This window comes from Rhinoderma darwinii, chromosome 3 (assembly GCF_050947455.1).
Source record: "Rhinoderma darwinii isolate aRhiDar2 chromosome 3, aRhiDar2.hap1, whole genome shotgun sequence".
Classification (NCBI taxonomy): domain Eukaryota; kingdom Metazoa; phylum Chordata; class Amphibia; order Anura; family Rhinodermatidae; genus Rhinoderma; species Rhinoderma darwinii.
Window position 1 is genome coordinate 189,133,987 of NC_134689.1, and position 18,358 is coordinate 189,152,344.

General features: G+C 41.5%; 1 protein-coding gene across 1 annotated transcript; it reads left to right on the forward strand.

Moving 5' to 3' along the window:
• Positions 1-1,656: 1,656 nt before the first annotated feature.
• HYAL4 (hyaluronidase 4) lies at positions 1,657-7,891 on the forward strand. The gene is made up of 3 exons (XM_075859406.1): positions 1,657-2,612; positions 7,256-7,345; positions 7,460-7,891. The coding sequence occupies exons 1-3, from the start codon at positions 1,683-1,685 to the stop codon at positions 7,889-7,891; spliced, it is 1,452 nt and encodes a 483-aa protein (XP_075715521.1). The 5' UTR covers positions 1,657-1,682.
• Positions 7,892-18,358: the final 10,467 nt, after the last annotated feature.

Sequence of the window (18,358 nt, forward strand, 5' to 3'; positions counted from 1 at the left end):
AAACACACAGACACCTAAATACACATGTATAAACACTCATACATACAAACAAACACATACTCATATACACCTAAATACACATGTATAAACACACATATACACCTAAATACACATGTATAAACACACATAGACAGCGAAATACATATGTATAAACACACATAGACAACTTGGCGTGTTTTTACTTTTTTACCAACGGGCGTTGTAAAGAGAAGTGTATGACGCTGACAAATCAGCGTCATATACTTCCCTCCATTAATTTTTAGCAGTACTCGCAACACAGCGTGATCTCGCGAGATCACGCTGTGCTGTCACATACTCCCACATTAACTTTACCGAAGTGTCTTGAGAGTGAATAGACATCGGTTTCAGCCAGAATGCGATGTCTATTCACACTCCCGACACTTCGGTAAAGTTTATTTGGGGACTTACTCACACAGCATGGCGTGATCTCGAGAGATCATGCTGTGCTGTCATTCACAGAAACTTTACCGAAGTGTCGGGAGTGTGAATAGACATCGCATCCTGGCTGAAAGTGATGTCTATTCACTCTCAAGACACTGTGGTAAAGTTAATGTGGGAGTATGTGACTGCACAGCGAGATCACGCTGTGTTGCGAGTATTGCTAAAAATGGAGGGAAGTGTATGACGCTGATTGGTCAGCGTCATACACGTCTCTTTACAACGCCCAGTTGGTAAAAAAGTAAAAGCACGCCCAGATGTCTATTAAGAAACTAATTAGCATAAATCTAAAATTGTGAATAACTTGCTCAAAATTTATCGTTTTTCAAAATAAAAAACACTGTTCTGATCTACGTTTCAGCGCCGATCACATGATGTAGGAGATAGAGCACTTATAATCTGGTGACAGATCCTCTTTAACTGTTAGCCATAATCTTCAACATTAAAAGAAACAAATGCTGGAAATATATCAATCTGTGTGTAATGAATATATATATAATATATTAGTTTCACTTTTTGAATTGAATTACTGAAATAAATTAACTTTTTGATTATATTCTAATTCATTGAGAAGGACCTGTATTCATCAAAATTATCTATAAGCATCAGAGTACTCCTAGGACAAAAAATAGAAGTATGAGTATATTGTCCCAAAGGACATAACAAAATTGAAGGCATCACATCCAGGAAGAGTATATAGAATTCATGGTCCATAGACTAAGGACACACGAGCCTCCCAACACAATACTGCATTGTATATTGTAGAACTAACAATACGTTTAAATATGCACTATAAAGAAACGGTTTATATATGTTCCAATATTAAAAATCAATCAGGTTATGCTGCACTAGAATGGTACGTTGCCCAAAATGTGGTGAAAGTCCCTCCCACTAACTGAAAGTTGTCTATTGTTGGGGCCCTAATGGGCAGGACCTCTTGGAAAGCGTGCACCAGGATCTGGAGTGCTGTTCTATCTTTTATGCTTGCTTGCTGCCACCCCTTGGACCCTTGGCGAATAAATATTAAGGTACAGGTACCATGGGTTGAGAACCGTTGATCTGAATAAAAACTATATTCGACTTTAGTATTGTATAAATATTACATATTAAAAATAAATTTTGAAAAAAGGTCATAATCGTTCACTGTCTTTATGTCTCTAAAAATAATTTGTGTTTCCTTCTCTTTTAGGGCAATATTATACATAACATCCAAGAGTGGGAAAATGATGAAGTCAGGCAGCTACCTGTGCTTACTATGGTTTTCTGCAGCAATCCTTATTAGCATCAATGGCCAGAGATATAAACAAGCAAAATCTCCTATTTTGAAGAACAGGCCTTTTATTGCAATTTGGAATGCGCCCACACAGCAATGTAAAGCACGATATAAAATTGACTTAGATCTCAGTGTCTTTGATATAGTTGCAAACCCCAATGAAACCTTGAGTGGTCAAAACGTAACAATATTTTATCACACTCACCTGGGCTATTACCCCTATGTTACTGATGATAAGCAGTCTGTATATGGTGGTGTGCCACAAAATGGAAGTTTTGAGAAACACTTTAGTAAGGCAACACAAGATATTATTAACCGTATACCAGATAAAGATTTCCAAGGGCTAGGAGTTATTGACTGGGAAAACTGGAGGCCGCAGTGGGATAGAAACTGGGGAAGTAAAGACGTCTACAGAAATAAATCGATGATGTTGGTAAAGGGTCGCCATCCAGACTGGCCCATAGACTTGATTAGAAAACAGGCCAAGGAAGAATTTGACTCTGCTGCAAGGAGTTTTATGACGGGTTCGGTTCTTCTAGCTCGGGAGATTAGACCACAAGGCTTTTGGGGCTACTACCTGTTTCCTGATTGCTACAATTATGACTATAAGCTGAATCCTGATTCATATACAGGCCACTGTCCAACTGTCGAATCAAAGCGCAATGACTACCTGCAGTGGATGTGGGAATATAGCAGTGCTCTTTTCCCATCCATTTATTTAGACTATGTTCTTCAGTCAAGCCCAAATGCTAAAAAATTTGTCCATCATCGTCTTAAAGAAGCAACACGAGTTGCCTCCATGTCAAAAAGATCATATGAACTTCCAGTATTTGCATATGCTAGGCCTTTTTACTCACTAACGCTTTACACTTTATCTCAGGTAAGTAGTTTGGTTGAGGTTCATTTGAATAAATTGAGAGGTGGGTTTTTGTATCTTATGCAAAGATCTCTGATTGTATGTGTGTGCTTGAGGCAGTAGCTGTACGTTGCGTACTTGTTAATATGTCCTTGCAATGTTTTCTTACAGGTCAGAGGCGTAGCTAGCAGGCGGGCAGAGGCCCCGGGCTCACTGAGATGGTGGGGCCCTGGGCCGGTCCCCCAGCGGTGACATGTCCCGGTTTCAACTATATCTGCATCCTCAGGACGCAGATACAGTTGAATCCAATGCTCGAGCAAGGAGCTGATGCCTCCTTGCTCCAGCATTCACTATGTAAGCTGGCTCGACACAGTGATGTCATTGCACCTGTCTGCGCCGAGCCACACACTCCTCAGAGCAAAGGAGCAGAGGGATCTCCTACACTGTTTGTGGGAACGGGGCTAGGTGAGTATTTATTTTATAAATTTTTTATTAGGCACTATGGAGTTATTATACTGGGTATGGAGGGTCGCAATTGGGAAATATATTGTATTGGGGAAGCTTTGGGGACAATATACTGTGTAGGGGCAGCTATGGGGCATTATACTGTATGATGGCAGCTATGGGGGGGGGTAATACACTGTATGTTGGCAGCTATGGGGCGTTATACTGTATAGAGCAGCTATGGGGATGATACTGTGTGGGGGCAGCTATGGGGTATGATACTAGGTGGAGGCAGCTATGGGGCATTTTAATGTGTGGGGTAGCTATGGGGGCATTATACTGTGTAGGAGGCACTATGGGGGCATTATGCTGTGTGGGGACAGCTATAGGGGAATATACTGTGGGGGGCAGCTATGGGGTATTATACAGTGTGGGGGCACTAATGGGTCATTATACTGTGTTGGAAGCTATGGGGTCATTATTCTGTGTGTGCGGGCAGCTTTAGGGGTATTATACTGTGTGCGGAAGCTATAAGGGTATTATACTGTGTAAGGACCAATAAGGGCTCATTATACTGTTTGGGGGCACTAGGGGGTCATTATACTATGTGGGGGGCACTAAGGAGCTATTATGCTGTGTAGGGGCAGTTATGGGAGCATTATCCTGTGTGGATGCATCTATAAAGGCATTATACTATGTGGGGGCCACTAAGGGGTCATTATACTGTATGTGGGGGGGGCCCAAATAGATGTGTCCCCCCCCCATGTGCTAAACCCTTAGTTACGCCTCTGTATAGGTATGTGTCATAAAGTGATTGGATTTCAGAAATAAATTTACTCGATTCACTTTTTTAGCGTTATTATAATTATTATACAAAGAAAAACTAGTATTAAACCTTCCTTCCCACAAAGATTTTTTTAATACACTCAATCTAGAAATAAGTGATAAATAGATAAACTTGCCAAAACTGTTTGTAAGGCCAGGATCACATACGCAGTTGTGTATCCAAAAGGTAGGAAAGGTATAAAGAAAAGACTAATGTATTTAATTTATTTTGTGCCAACTCCTATGTTTGGCTTAAAAAACAGAGCCAAAAACTACATTAACCCCTTGACGCACTCTAACGTGCCGGTGCGTCATGGTGCAGAAGGGGAAGTATGGAGCAGGCTCACGCACTGAGCCCGCTCCCTACGCTGCGGGTGTCAGCTGTGTATTGCAGATGACACCCTGCACTAACGGCCACTTAACTGCTGCGATCAATCGTGATGGCGGCATCTAAGCCATTGGAAAGAGGGGGCAGCCCCCTCCGACGATCGCTGGTTAAAGTCTTCTGGGGGGAAAAAAAAAGTTAAATAAAGTTTTCCATAGTGAAAAAAAAACCGCTTTCACTTTTTTCCTCTAAACTAATGTAAATAATAAAAGAAATAAACAAAATTGGTATCGCCGCATCTATAAAATTCTGAACTTTTACAATATAACATTATTTAACTTGCATGGTGAACACCATAAAAAAAGAAATGTAGACGCTAGAATCACAGGTTTTTTTTGTCAACTTAATGCTTAAAAAATGTAATGAAAAGTGATCAAAAAGTCATATGTACCAAAAAAAACTACAGCTCGTCCCGCAAAAAAATAAGCCCTGACACTGCTTAATCGACAGGAAAATAAAAAAGTTATGGCTTTCAGAATATGGCGATACACATTTTTTTTTTTAACAAATTCTTTTTTTTTGTGTAAAAGTAGTAAAACATTAAAAAAAAAGCGAAATAAATTTGGTATCGCCGTAATTGTATTGACCAGCAGTATAAATTTATTTTGTCGTTTTTACTGCACGGTGAAAGACATAAAAACAAAAAAATGGAGTAATAACAGTTTTTTCCTATTCCACCCCACATATAATTTTTTATCAGTTTCCCAGTAAATTATATAGTACTTTAAATAGTGCCAATAGAAACTACAACTCCTCCCGCAAAAAAAACAAGCCTTCACACCACTTCATTGACGGAAAAATAAAAGGCGGGGAGTGAAAAACGAAAACGAAAAAATGTCTGTGACTGCAAGGTGTTAAAACTGCATGTCTGATCCTGGCCTAACGGTGCTTTTACACAGCTGGATTTCGTGACCAATAACGAGCGCCGACTGCAATGGTCAGAATTTATGGGGATAAACAATCGTAATAACGATCCCATACATCGTCCCCATACATTTGCATCTTGTCGGCAGCACGTCTCTCTGTTTACACAAGGAGATGTGCTGCCGACGAGCAAACATTTTTCTGGCCGCATAAAAGATGCGATCAGCCCATGCTGGTTCATCGGCTGCGTATAACTGACCTATTTACACAGGGTGATGATCAGGAATAAGCGTTCGTATGAACCCTTGTTCGCCTCATCATTTGTCCATATAGAAGGTCTGCAAGATTTTCTAAATTTTTCTGATACTAACAGTCCTGTAGAAATCTTGCTGAGAATATCGGTGTTAATTTCCTACTGAACTATTTCAGTGGGGTTAGGACTTAAAGGGTTATTCCCACCTTAAACAATTATGGCATACACTCGGAATACTCCATAAATGTCTGATAGATGCAGGTTCTAGCTCAGGGACCAGCGCCTGTCTCCAGTACAGGGGCCTCTTGTCCCATCCATGCAGAGAATTGATGGTTCTCTCCATTGTCTCCTATGGGAATTATGGAAACAGCCGAGACCGCTTGCATGGCTGTTCCCGTAACTCCCGTCGGAATGAATAGGGAGAGTCATGCACATGCGCGGCCACCTCTCTATTCATTTTCCGCCTGGATGTGGCAGTCAGCAGCCATGCGAGATGTGTGTTGGGTGACCCCCGATCTGGAGATAGATGTGGTCAGAGAGCTGGGCTCTGCATCTATCAGACATTTATGGCATATCCCATGGATATGCCATAAGTGTTTAAGGTGGGAATACCTTTTTAACAAATATGGTAAGGCTACCTATTCTGATCTCCTATTGCAGACAAAGCAGTGGAGAAGGACTCCTGCTGCAGTCATGTAGCCAGTCAGGTCTGACTGAGGTGTTTGAGTAGAATGGGTGTGTGTGGGGGTGTGTGTGTGTGTGGGGAGGAGGGGGAGCTAATGACACATAAAGAATTCCATACATATTTCTCTCTGTTTGATTGCAATATGAGACAGAATGGGTCAAGGAAAGGAGGATATTAAGGGAGTTTTTTTTAAATTGTCTGTCCTACATTTAGGCCGGGTTCCCACGGGTCGGATGCGCTGGGTAAAAATCAAGCAACGTATCCGACCTGGAACCCGCAGCACATTTCGTCCGAAAAATCGCACATTGTGGTGCGGTTTTCAGGACAGAATTTCCGCTGCGTAAAAAAGCGCTCATACTTACCCCCTCTCTCGGTTGACGTCCGCTCCGGCCTCCTACGATGATATTGCAGGCCATGTGACGCTGCAGCCTTTGATTGGCTGCAGCGGTCATATTGGATGAAATGTCATCCCAGGAGACAGGACTGCAGGAAGAAAGAGGGTGTTCTGGGTAAGTATGATTTTTTTTTTTTGGAAGTTGTGACACTTGGCTTTCAGTTGCAGGTTTTTCATCCCCATTGAATTCAATGGGGAAAACCCGCAACAGAAAATCAACAGAAAGGCAGCATAAATTGACATGCTGCGGAATTAAATTCTCCACTGCAGGTCAATTTATTAAAGTTTACACTGCGGTTTTTTTTTCCGGCCTAAGTGTTCCATTTCCCTTGGTGACCATGGGCAACAATATTATAGAATTCCACACATCACCGTGCCAATTTATAAATAATAAATAATGCTCACAAAGAACCATATAGCCAAATAGTATTACGTTATCTCTGTAAGGCTGGACAAAAAAAATGAAATACGTATCAATCTTTCTTTTATACTTTTCCGTCTTTTGGTAACCACGCCTGGCTATGGCTTTAAAATCTGCAACAAAAAACCTAAATGTGTGATTCCAGCCTAATCTGACCAACTGAATATCAATAGCAAGTTCACAAAATACAAAAAGAAACAAGACGGCTTTCCAATAAAATTCTATGACCTCTGAAAGAAACAGCGTCCAAATAGTCAATGGTTGTGCAGATATATTGTTCTTCATTCAAATACAGTAACCGTCATATGGATTACATAGTACATACATTGAGACCTCTATAATTTAATAGAAACCTGAATTATTGTTTCACAGTTTGTCATATTTTTATTATTGTAGATTAACTTAGTGAATACAATTGGAGAAAGTGCAGCAATGGGTGCCGCAGGTGTTGTACTGTGGGGAGGCAGTGAATACTCCAGTACACCGGTAAGATCATTCATTATAAAAGAAATTGTAAAAGCTCAAAGAGATTTATTTTCATTCATTCATTCATTCATTCATTCATTCCTTTAATGTGTCCCATTGTATTTGCTTTTCCAGGACAACTGCAATTTAGTGAAGAAAGTTATTGATGGACAATTTGGACATTACATTGTTAATGTGACTAAAGCTGCTAAACTTTGTAGCAAGATCTTATGTAACAAAAATGGGAGATGTGTAAGGAAGAATCAGAACTCAGCAGCTTACTTGCACTTGAATCCCAAAAATTTTAAGATCAAGTCCCATTTGTCTGGAAAAGGGCATTATGTGAGTGGGTACCATGGGAAGGAAGATGTCCAATACATGAAGCAGAAGTTTGTGTGCCAGTGCTTTGAAGGTTGGACTGGAATGTTCTGTGAATTCCCACAACTTGAGGAGATACATTGGAAATCAGAAATCTCACATAATGGATCACACTTATCATTGCACTCGTTCAGATTTTTGTCCTATACTCTTTTCCAAATTATTATTTTATTCAAACTTTACAATTGATTTATTGAATACTCTAACATTCGAAAGTAAAAATATGACACTAAAATGCTATGGCCGAAATGTAATAAGACTGGCATTTTATGCGCCAATCTTAGTCTGAAGGCCACAGGAGAAAGGTGCAACTAATTTATTAAGAGGTGCAAGCCCCTTAATAAATAAGTTGCATCTTGGGCTGCCATAAATTTCTAATATATTTTTCGCCGCTTTCTATCATAAATAATAGTAAATTTGTCGGCCTGTGACTGACCAGCCCCTCTTGCTAGACCACGGCCACTTTTTTTTTTTTTTTTAAAGTATCTGGCATGGCATGAAACTTAAAAAAGCATGATTTTCTTATGGCGTAATACTGGCATACAGCCTTTAATAAATTCCCCCCAATGTTCTGAAAGTACCCGACAGGATGGTACTGAACATTTTGGATTTGGAAGCCAGGGCAAGTAAATGGTCCTTAAATAAGATCATCACGCAAAATGAAAAAAAAAAATAAAAAAAATTACCATATATTAGTAAATCAGAGATAAGAGTGATAGCCAAAGTTTGGTAACTATAGTATGTTTTACTTACTAAGATTCACTTGGAAGGTACTGTTTCTCCTTTGCGGAGATCCAGCTGGTAGGGAGACTTAAAGGCTATTTACACCTTTGAAAAAAAATTGTTTTTAATAAAACAAGTATATTAGTGTGTTTGGTGCAACTTTGTAATTACTTTTTATTAAAAATAATTTTACATTTTTTAGATACAGCTGCTTTGTATCCTGTATACAGAGCAGCTGTATCGTGCGCTGAAACCTTTATCCGTCAGGTCAGCGGGACTGACAAGTTCATAACTTAGATGTGATCGATAACAGGTGGGTCGTGCGTGTCAGAGACACGCAGGACCAGCTGTCACTAAACCCATCAGTCCTACTGACCTGACAGATTCAGGTTTCAGTGCAAGATACAGTTGCTCTGTATACAGGATACAAAGCAGCTGTATCTGAAAAAGAAAACATAATTTTTAATAAAAAGTAATTCCAAATTTGCACCAAACACACTGATACACAGTTATTTTTTGTAAATAATAGTTTTCAAAATGTGTACATAGCGTGCAATGCTCAGTGGGAAAGTATACAAAATAGCTCTCCTCCAGAAGGAAGAAAACTGTCTCACTAGTGCCACTTAAAGAGGCTCTGTCACCACATTATAAGTGCCCTGTCTCCTACATAAGGAGATGGGCGCTGTAATGTAGGTGACAGCAGTGATTTTTATTTAGAAAAACAATGTATTTTTACTACGTTATTAGCGATTTTAGCTTTATGCTAATGAATTTCTTAATGCCCAACTTGGCGTGTTTTTACTTTAGACCAAGTGGGTGTTGTACAGAGGAGTGTATGACGCTGACCAATCAGTGACCAATCAGTGTCATACACTTCTCTCCATTCATTTACACAGCGCATAGGGATCCTGCTAGATCACTATGTGCTGTCTTATACTGACACATTAATGTTACTGAAGTGTCTTGACAGTGAATAGACATTCCTTCCAGCCAGGACGGGATGTCTATTCACAATCCCGACACTTCGGTAACGTTTGTGTGGAACTTATAGTAGAGCAAGCATAATCTCACGAGATCACGCTGTAAATGACAGGTTACAGCGAGATTACGCTTGTTCTGCTGTAAGTCCCACACAAACGTTACCAAAGATTGTGAATAGACATCCCGTCCTGGCTGGAAGGAGTGTCTATTCACTGTCTAAACACTTCAGTAACGTAAATATGTCAGTATAAGACAGCACATAGTGAACAACGCAGTGTCACTATGTGCAGAGTAAATGAATGGAGAGAAGTGTATTATGCTGATTGGTCACTGATTGGTCAGCGTCATACACTCCTCTATACAACGCCCACTTGGTCTAAAGTAAAAACACGCCCAGTTGGGCATTAAGAAAGTCATTAGCATAAATCTAAAATCGCTAATAACGTTGTAAAAATAGATCGTTTTTCTAAATAAAAAAAAACTGTTGTCACCTACATTATAGCGCCGATCTCCTTATGTAGGAAATAGGGCACTTATAATGTGGTGACAGAGCCTCTTTAAATGTGACTACCCTGTAAGTCAATGTTCGATCCTATATAGAGCCTTGAAACGTGACTCATGTAGTAACCTATAGGTGGCACTAGAGAGCCAGATTTATTCTTTCTGCAGGAGAGCTATTTTGCTTACGAAGGGTTTGTTCACATCAGAGTTCGCTTCCGTTGATGGGTTCCATCAGCTTTCCAACGGAGGACCCCATCAACGAAAAGGCAAACCTAATGGTTCCGTTGTTAATGGTTTCCGTTTGTCTCCGTTCCATAAGCTTTCTGTTTTTTTTTACTTAATCAATAGTGCAGTCGACTGCACTGTTGATTCCGTAAAAAAAAACGGAACAGGAAACAAACGTAACAGAGACAAATGGAAACCATTAGCAACCGTAGCATTACCATGTACGTGACAGCCGCCAAGGGGAAGTATGGTGCGGGCTCATGGACAGAGCGCACTCCGTAATTAGCAGGTGTCAGCTGTATGTTACAGCAGAAACCTTACTGCATCGGGCAGCATTGCTGATAACTCCAATGCAAGGTTGCCGATGTTTATGCTCCTATTATGCCCTGCCTGAGGCAGTTCTTAATAGGAGTCGGTAAATAGCATAATACACTGCAATGCATAAGTATTGCAGTATATTGTGCAAGCGATCAAAATACATTAAAAACAGTTAAATAATATTTTTCATATACAAACAAAATATTAAAAGTTCACAAAAAAACCTTTTATAGTAATAGAAAAAAAACAACAATTAACATAACTGGTATCGCCGCTTCCGCAAACGGCCAAACGATTTTAATATAACATTATTTAAGCCACATGGTGAATGCTGTAAAAAAAAATTATTGAAAACACCAGAATTTTTTTGGGTCACCTAAGCGCCCCCCCAAAAAGGAATAAAAAGTGATCAGAAAGTCTGATGTACCCCAAAGTGGTATTAATTAAACACTACAGCTCGCACCGCAAAAAAAACAAGCTCTCACACCGCCTAATCGACGGAAAAAAAAAATTGGGGTTTCAGAATATGGCGACATAAAACAAAACAAATAATTTTTTCTTTGTAAAAGTGGTAAAACATTAAAAAAGATTTAAATTTAGTATTGCCGTAATTGTATCGACCCATAGAATGTAATTTATCCCACAAAGATTTTTTTTCAGTTTCCTAGTACAATATAAATGGTACATTTAATGGTGCCATTAAAAACTACAACTCGTTCTGCAAAAAACCAAGCCCTCATACTGCTATGTTGATGGAAAAATAAAAAATGTATGGCTTTTGGAAGGTGGGGAAGAAAATGTGAAAAATGTAAATTGGTTCGATGACCAAGTGGTTAATAGAAAATACTAACAAAATGACCAAAAAAAAAAAGCACTTAACAAACTTTCGCCACAGCTCTTAGGCTGGATTCACACGAGCACATTACGTCCGTAATGGACGGAACGTATTTCGGCCGGAAGTCCCGGACCGAACTCAGTGCAGGGAGCCGGGCTCCTAGCATCATAGTTATGTACGACGCTAGGAGTCGCTGCCGGACAACTGTCCCGTACTGTAATCATGTTTTCAGTACGGGACAGTAGTTCCACGGAGAGGCAGGGATTCCTAGCATCGTACATAACTATGATGCTAGGAGCCCGGCTCCCTGCACTGTGTTCGGTCCGGGTCTTCCGGCCGAAACACGTTCCGTCCATTATGGACGTAATGTGCTCGTGTGAATCCAGCCTTACTAACCCCACAGTCTGCATCAATAATGACGTGAGCACATGATCCACTCCTGGTTAGTCACTCAGTGTAAGACTCATAAGTTAATAGCTTATAGTAATATGTAATTAGTAATGCACTAACAGCTATAATATAACTTATATTAGTACTAAGATCTACTTAAGTACCAGTATGGAAAAAAATAAATAAAATGGTGATGCATCTTAATTACACTAGAGATATTGATGCAAAATATGTTATATTATTAATTTTAGTAAACAAAAATATATCCACAAAAACAAACTGTGCTATGAAAATGTGTTTGTCCTAAGCAAAGGGAACCTGTGTAAATACATAGTAGATTTTTACTCTCAAAGTTATCTAACACCTATATCAATCAAGTGAAAAAATAAGGGCTCGTCCACACGCTGCGGAATTGCCAGAATTACCGAAATTTCGGACGGAAAAAAACGCAGCAGAATACAGTAGCAGCACAGTGAATGAGTTTTAACAAATCTCGTTCACACGCTGCGTAAAAATTGAGAGCAGAAATTGACCTACAGTGCGTATTTTGTCAATTCCTGCTACGGAAAGTAGCCAGAATTGCTGCGTTTTTCAGAGATGTATCCAGCTCCTAACAACGCAGCAAAATACGCACCATTTTCTGCTGTAAAAAAAACACAGCAAATGGTGAGTTTTTGCCGCAGCGGAATGTCTGCATTTTTCAACGGAAATGCTGCACAAATTTTCTGCAGCAATTACGTTGTGTGTGGACAAGCCCTTACTATCCCTCTTAGGGCTTGTCCACACGTAACGGAATTGCTGCAGAAAATTTCTGCAGCAATTCCGTTCAAAGTAGCAGACTTTCCGCTGCAGCAAAAACGCACCATTTCCTGCGTTTTTGACTGCAGAAAATGGTGCAGATGGTGACATCTCCTCTGAAAAACGTAGCAATTCAGTTCACTTTCCGCTGCAGGAATTGACATGCTGCAGTCCGAAAAATATGCACCGTAGGTCAATTTCTGCTCGGAATATTTACGCAGCGTGTGGATGAGATTTGTTAAATCTCACCCACTTTGCTGCTACCGTATTCTGCTGTGTATTTTCCATCCGCAATTCCGCATACTAATTGTAGAACTCTTAGAGTATGTGCACACGACCATTTTTCAGGCGTAATGGAGGCGTAATGAAGCCTGAAAAGACGGCTCCAATACGTCTGCAAACATCTGCCCATTGCTTGCAATGGGTCTTACGATGTTCTGTGCAGACGAGCTGTCATTTTACGCGTCGCTGTCAAAAGACGGCCGCGTCAAAGAAGTGCAGGGCACTTCTTGGGACGTAATTGGAACCATTTTTCATTGACTCCAATGAAGAACAGCTCCAATTACGTCCGTAAAAGACGCCGCAAAAAAACGCGAGTACATGCAATTACGTCTGAAATTCAGGAGCTGTTTTCTCCTGAAAACAGCTCCGTAATTTCAGACGTATTTGCCGTAGTAGTGTGCACATACCCTTAGGTCGCGTATTGCACTACGTTTGACGTACACGCCACAAAAGTCTCCCGATGAATACATTAAATGTAGGATGTGATGGATGCCTGTAACAGTAGCATCCCTCACCATAGACTACAATGGTATCTGTTAGGCTCTGTTCACATCTGTATTGGGGTCCCGTTCTGACGTTCCGTTTGCGGTTTCCGTCAGAACGGGAACCTGAGCAGACTGACAAACGGAAACCACGGGCACCGGATCCGTCACCATTGAAATCAATGGTGAAGGAAACGTGTCAGTTTGTGTCTGCTCAGGGTCCCGTTCTGACGGAAAGCTCAGACGGAACGTCAGTATGGGACCCCAACGCAGATGTGAACAGAGCCTTAAACATATACATAATGAACAGAGGTCATGAGAGATCATGACATATTTGTTAAACCGTTATAGCCTATGGTGACGGATACCACAGTTAGGCATCTGTCACAGACTACCCTTAGACTATAATGGTATCCGTTTAACGTATACATCATGAAACGCTATTAAAAAGCTCATGACGTACACATTAAAGGTATGTCTATGAGGTATGCCATACAGTGGCATATGTCACACATAGGCTCCAATGTTCTAGAAACCACGCAAGTGTAATGTCGGGGTAGGGAGACAGACAGGTGAGCCCTAATCTACCCGCCACTCAGTCCCTGCCTACTTGCAACGACCCGCCCTAGGCGACGGGGTACAACTGGGCGACAGTCCCTACACTCAATAGGTGCACGACAGCCAAACAGACAAGGGAACAAAAAAGCCGGGGAAATGGGGAAGTTGCCCACGGGAACACCGTGGGCAACAAGCGAGGTGAACGAGCCGAGTCAAACCAGGAGATGAGCGAGGTACAAAATGCAGAGCAGAAGAGTGGTCAGTAAAGCCAACGTCAATAACAAGCAGAGGATCAGTAGTTCAAGAAGCTGCAGCAAGGCCAGGAAACCAGTAGAGAAGAATCACAAGCAAAGGAGGAACAGGAAAGGCAGGTAAAAAATAGACAGAGGGCTGGAGCTAGCTCCGTCTGGCCAGGCTGTGATAGGCTCTCCCGCTCCTAAGCCTGCCATCCTGAGTGGAGGAAGATGGAGTCAGTCTCACAGACATAGAAGCAGGTGCAGACTGATTACCTATGGGCGTTGACACAGAAGCTGTGTCTGACAGATCCTTTACAGTGTTGTTTACTGATGAGTGCCGTGCAACCTTGGATGGTCCAGATGGATGGAGTAGTGGATGGTTGGTGAATGGCCACCATGTCCCAACAAGGCTGCGACATCAGCAAGGAGGTAGCGGAGTCATGTTTTGGGCTGGAATCATGGGGAGAGAGCTGGTAGGCCCCTTTAGGGTCCCTAACGGTGTGAAAATGACCTCTGCAAAGTACGTAGAGTTTATGACTGACCACTTTCTTCCGTGGTACAAAAAGAAGAACCGTGCCTTCCATAGCAAAATTATCTTCATGCATGACAATGCACCATCTCATGCGGCAAAGAATACCTCTTTGTCATTGGCTGCTATGAATGCAAGAATTGTGAAGGTGATATCAAAGAAGGGGTCCTATGTTAACATGTAACTTGGCCTGCTAAGTTGTTTTTTATTGAAAGAGCTTTTGATTTCTGTAAATATGACCTCCTGATGCTGCAAATTCAACAAATTACCATTTTAATTCTCTTTACAACCTTTAAAATGATTTGATCCCTGTTGTGCATAATAATTTGAAACAGTGCATTTTGAGTTTTTTACTTCTAAAAAAAAATCTGTTATTAGGAGATTTGTTCAATAAAATTTGCATTATACTCCAACGGTTGATGGCTTGAAGATTATACTGACTGTCAATTGCATCGACTATTTAGGAAAATCAGCGAAAAATAACATTTGCATAATAATTTGGAATGCGGTGAAATTCAAGGGATTTAACAAAAATATTTCTTTAACAGTTTACGTTTTGAAACCATTTTTTACATAGTCTGCATTTTTAGAAACGTAAAAGTATTTGTGCAATTGCCTTATTAAGGCTGGATTCACACGAGCACATTACGTCCGTAATGGACAGACCTTATTTCGGCCGCAAGTCCCGGACCGAACACACTGCAGGGAGCTGGGCTCCTAGCATCATAGTTATGTACGCTGCTAGGAGTCCCTGCCTGTCAACTGTCCCGTACTGTAATCATGTTTTCAGTACGGGACAGTAGTTCCATGGAAAGGCAGGGACTCCTAGCATCATACATAACTATGATGCTAAGAGCCCGGCTCCCTGCAGTGTGTTCGGTCCGGCACTTGCGGCCGAAATACGTTCCATCCATTACGGACGTAATGTGCTCATGTGAATCCAGCCTAACAGTTTCACGGCCGGGTGTGTCCTGTTTCCTCCTTATGTCATGACAAACTGAGGCCTCATGCACACGACTGCGCCTGTAATCATGGCCCACGATTGTGGGCACGGGCGGCCATGAACAGCCGCCCGAATTTTCAGCCCGTGCTCCCATACAAAGTATGGGAGCACGGACCGTTAAAAGAAAAAGATAGGACATGTCCTATCTTTTGCGGTACACTTCTACGGCCCGGACACCTTCCCGTAAATAAACGCGAAGGTTTCCGTGGACAATAGAAGTAAGTGGGTCCATATTTGCGGACTGTCATTGCAGTCCACAATTACGAACGATTTTTACGGTCGTGTGCATGGGGCCTAAGAAGATGAAGTTCTGGAGTTGTGTTCAAGTGTTGAATTTGTATTTGGTAGCTGTGCATGAAAACTCTCAATATGTGGAGTCAATAAGAGGAGTCAATACAAGAGAAGGAGGATAGGCTGAAAATACAAAACCAACCTATCAGAGAGACAGCGGAAACAGGAGCGGTCAAATCAACAATATGGTACATTCATAAAAAGAAGTTATCCACAGGAGAGTTCAGCAACACCAAAAGGCCAAGAAGACCACAAAAGATAACTAAAGTTGATGATCATAGAATTCTTTGCTTGGAAAAGAAAACCAGTTCACAACATCTAGCCAAGTCACTCACACCCTAGAGGAGGTCAGCGTATCATTGTCAAAGTCTACAGTCAAGAGACACCTTCATGAATATAAATACAGAGGGTTTATCTCAAGATGCAAACCACTGGTAATAGTAAAGAACAGAAAGGCCAGATTAGACTAGGGTTGCATGTTGCATCAAAACTTCGATACTGTTTCAATACCGTGCACCCTGAAACGGTTCTATACCGTTATTTCATGTATTTCCATACTAATTTGTGCCGCTGCACAGCTTAGCATTGTATCACAAGAATGTATGAGAGTGGGGCTGCTGCTGTGTGATACAGCCATTGCCCCGCTCCAGACTCCTGACAGGTGCGCGCGCGGTCATTATGATGTGATGTGACCAGCGCTGCACTAATGAGTGCCGGCACTGAAGACAGAACATGGCGGGCGCACTGCAAAACACCCCCATGTTCTGTCTTCAGTGCCTGCGCTCTTTAGTACAGCGCCGGCCACATCACCTCATGCTGACCACGCATGTACTTGCTGTCAGGAGCGGGTCAATGGCTGTATTACACAGCCGCAGCCCCGCTTTAACGGCGGAGATCAGAGAAACCTCTTATCTCCGTCGTTATTCCCCTGAATGCTGCTATCAAAGCTGACCGCAGCATTCAAGGGGTAAATGAGATGGGGGATGCCCTTTGGATCACGTCACGGGGAATCCCTGTGACGCGATCGAGGGACATACACTATATGGGCAGACAGCCCAGGGTCCATTGAAGGACCTCAGGGCTGTCTGACGATATTTCCTGTTAGGGCATACTGAGGTATGTCCTAACAACTGCCTGTGTACGATCAGTACACAGGCTAATGTACTGGCATATAGATATATGCCAGTACATTAAAGTTTTGAAAATAAAAAAGTAAAAATAATGGTTGATGTAATAATTTTGTTAAACCCCTTGAAATAAAGCTAAACGTCTAGATTTCAATAATATCTTTATTGCTTTGTTTCAAATTAATTGTGGTGGTGTACAAAGGCTAAATTATAAAAATTGTCTGTGAAAATACTTCTGAACCCAACTGCATTTATAGTAATATACTATATTATTGTCAATATAGTCTTGGGTATTGAACATGGTTGATTTAGAAGGTGTGACTAGAGTATTAACAGGCTAAAGTTTGAGAATACTTGTCATAGTACACTATGTGTGCCAGAAGTAGGGCTGGGCAATTATGACCTAAATCAAAATCACGATTAATTGAACATGTAACCTCGAATACGATTACCGAATAATTATTTAGGCCACACCCCTTTTGCATGTCACGCCCCTGTTTGCATGCTATGCCATATAATTAATATTTATCCCTGAGCTTGCGGTATACTATTCTAATTAATATACCCCCTGACACTGTGCCCACACATTATATTGCCCCCATAGTCCTCCCCACACAGTATAATTCCCCATAGCTGCCCCCACATATTTCAATGCCCCTATAACTGCCTCCATACCGTATAATGCCCCTATATCTGCCCTCCACACAGTATAATGCCCCCATATCTGTCCTCCACACAGTATAATGCCCCCCATAACTGCCCACCCCACAGTATAATGCCCCCCATAACGGCCCCCCCACAGTATAATGTCCTCCATAACTGTGCTCCACACAGTATAATGCCCCCCATAACTGCCCTCCACACAGTATAATGCCCCCACAGCTACCTCTACATAGTATAATGCCCCTATAACTGACTTCCACACAGTATAATGGCCCTATAGCTACCCTCACACAGTATTATGCCCACATATATGCACCTCACACAGTATAAAGTCCCCCATAGCTGCCCCATGCTGTATAATGCCCCCACAGCTGCCCACAATAGTGCCTGATAAACATAATAATATACATACTCACCTAACCCTGTTTCAATGACAAGTGGAAGAGATCCCTCTGCTCCTCTGGTCTGTGCGGCACTGCGCAGACAGGTGCGATGATGACACTGCCTTGTGTCCTGCGATATGGTCCCCTGCTCTACCACTGGTTTTAAATGTATATGCATCCAGAAGATGCAGATACAGGTTAAAAATAACTGAAAAAAAAAACAAAATTCACAAGATGACGTCGATTAATTGCGCTGAATTTCGATTATTTTTCTATTAATTGCCCAGCTCTAGCCAGTAGTCTATCAGCAAGTTAGGCTGCAGTATGGATG

What these genes read in the sequence shown, in the direction of transcription:
- HYAL4 (XM_075859406.1), top strand. Translation starts at nt 1,683, where the DNA reads ATGATGAAGTCAGGCAGCTACCTGTGCTTACTATGGTTTTCTGCAGCA. An exon ending in CGCTTTACACTTTATCTCAG is followed by an intron (nt 2,613 to 7,255) that starts GTAAGTAGTTTG and finishes TTATTATTGTAG; the next exon opens with ATTAACTTAGTGAATACAAT. An exon ending in GTGAATACTCCAGTACACCG is followed by an intron (nt 7,346 to 7,459) that starts GTAAGATCATTC and finishes TTGCTTTTCCAG; the next exon opens with GACAACTGCAATTTAGTGAA.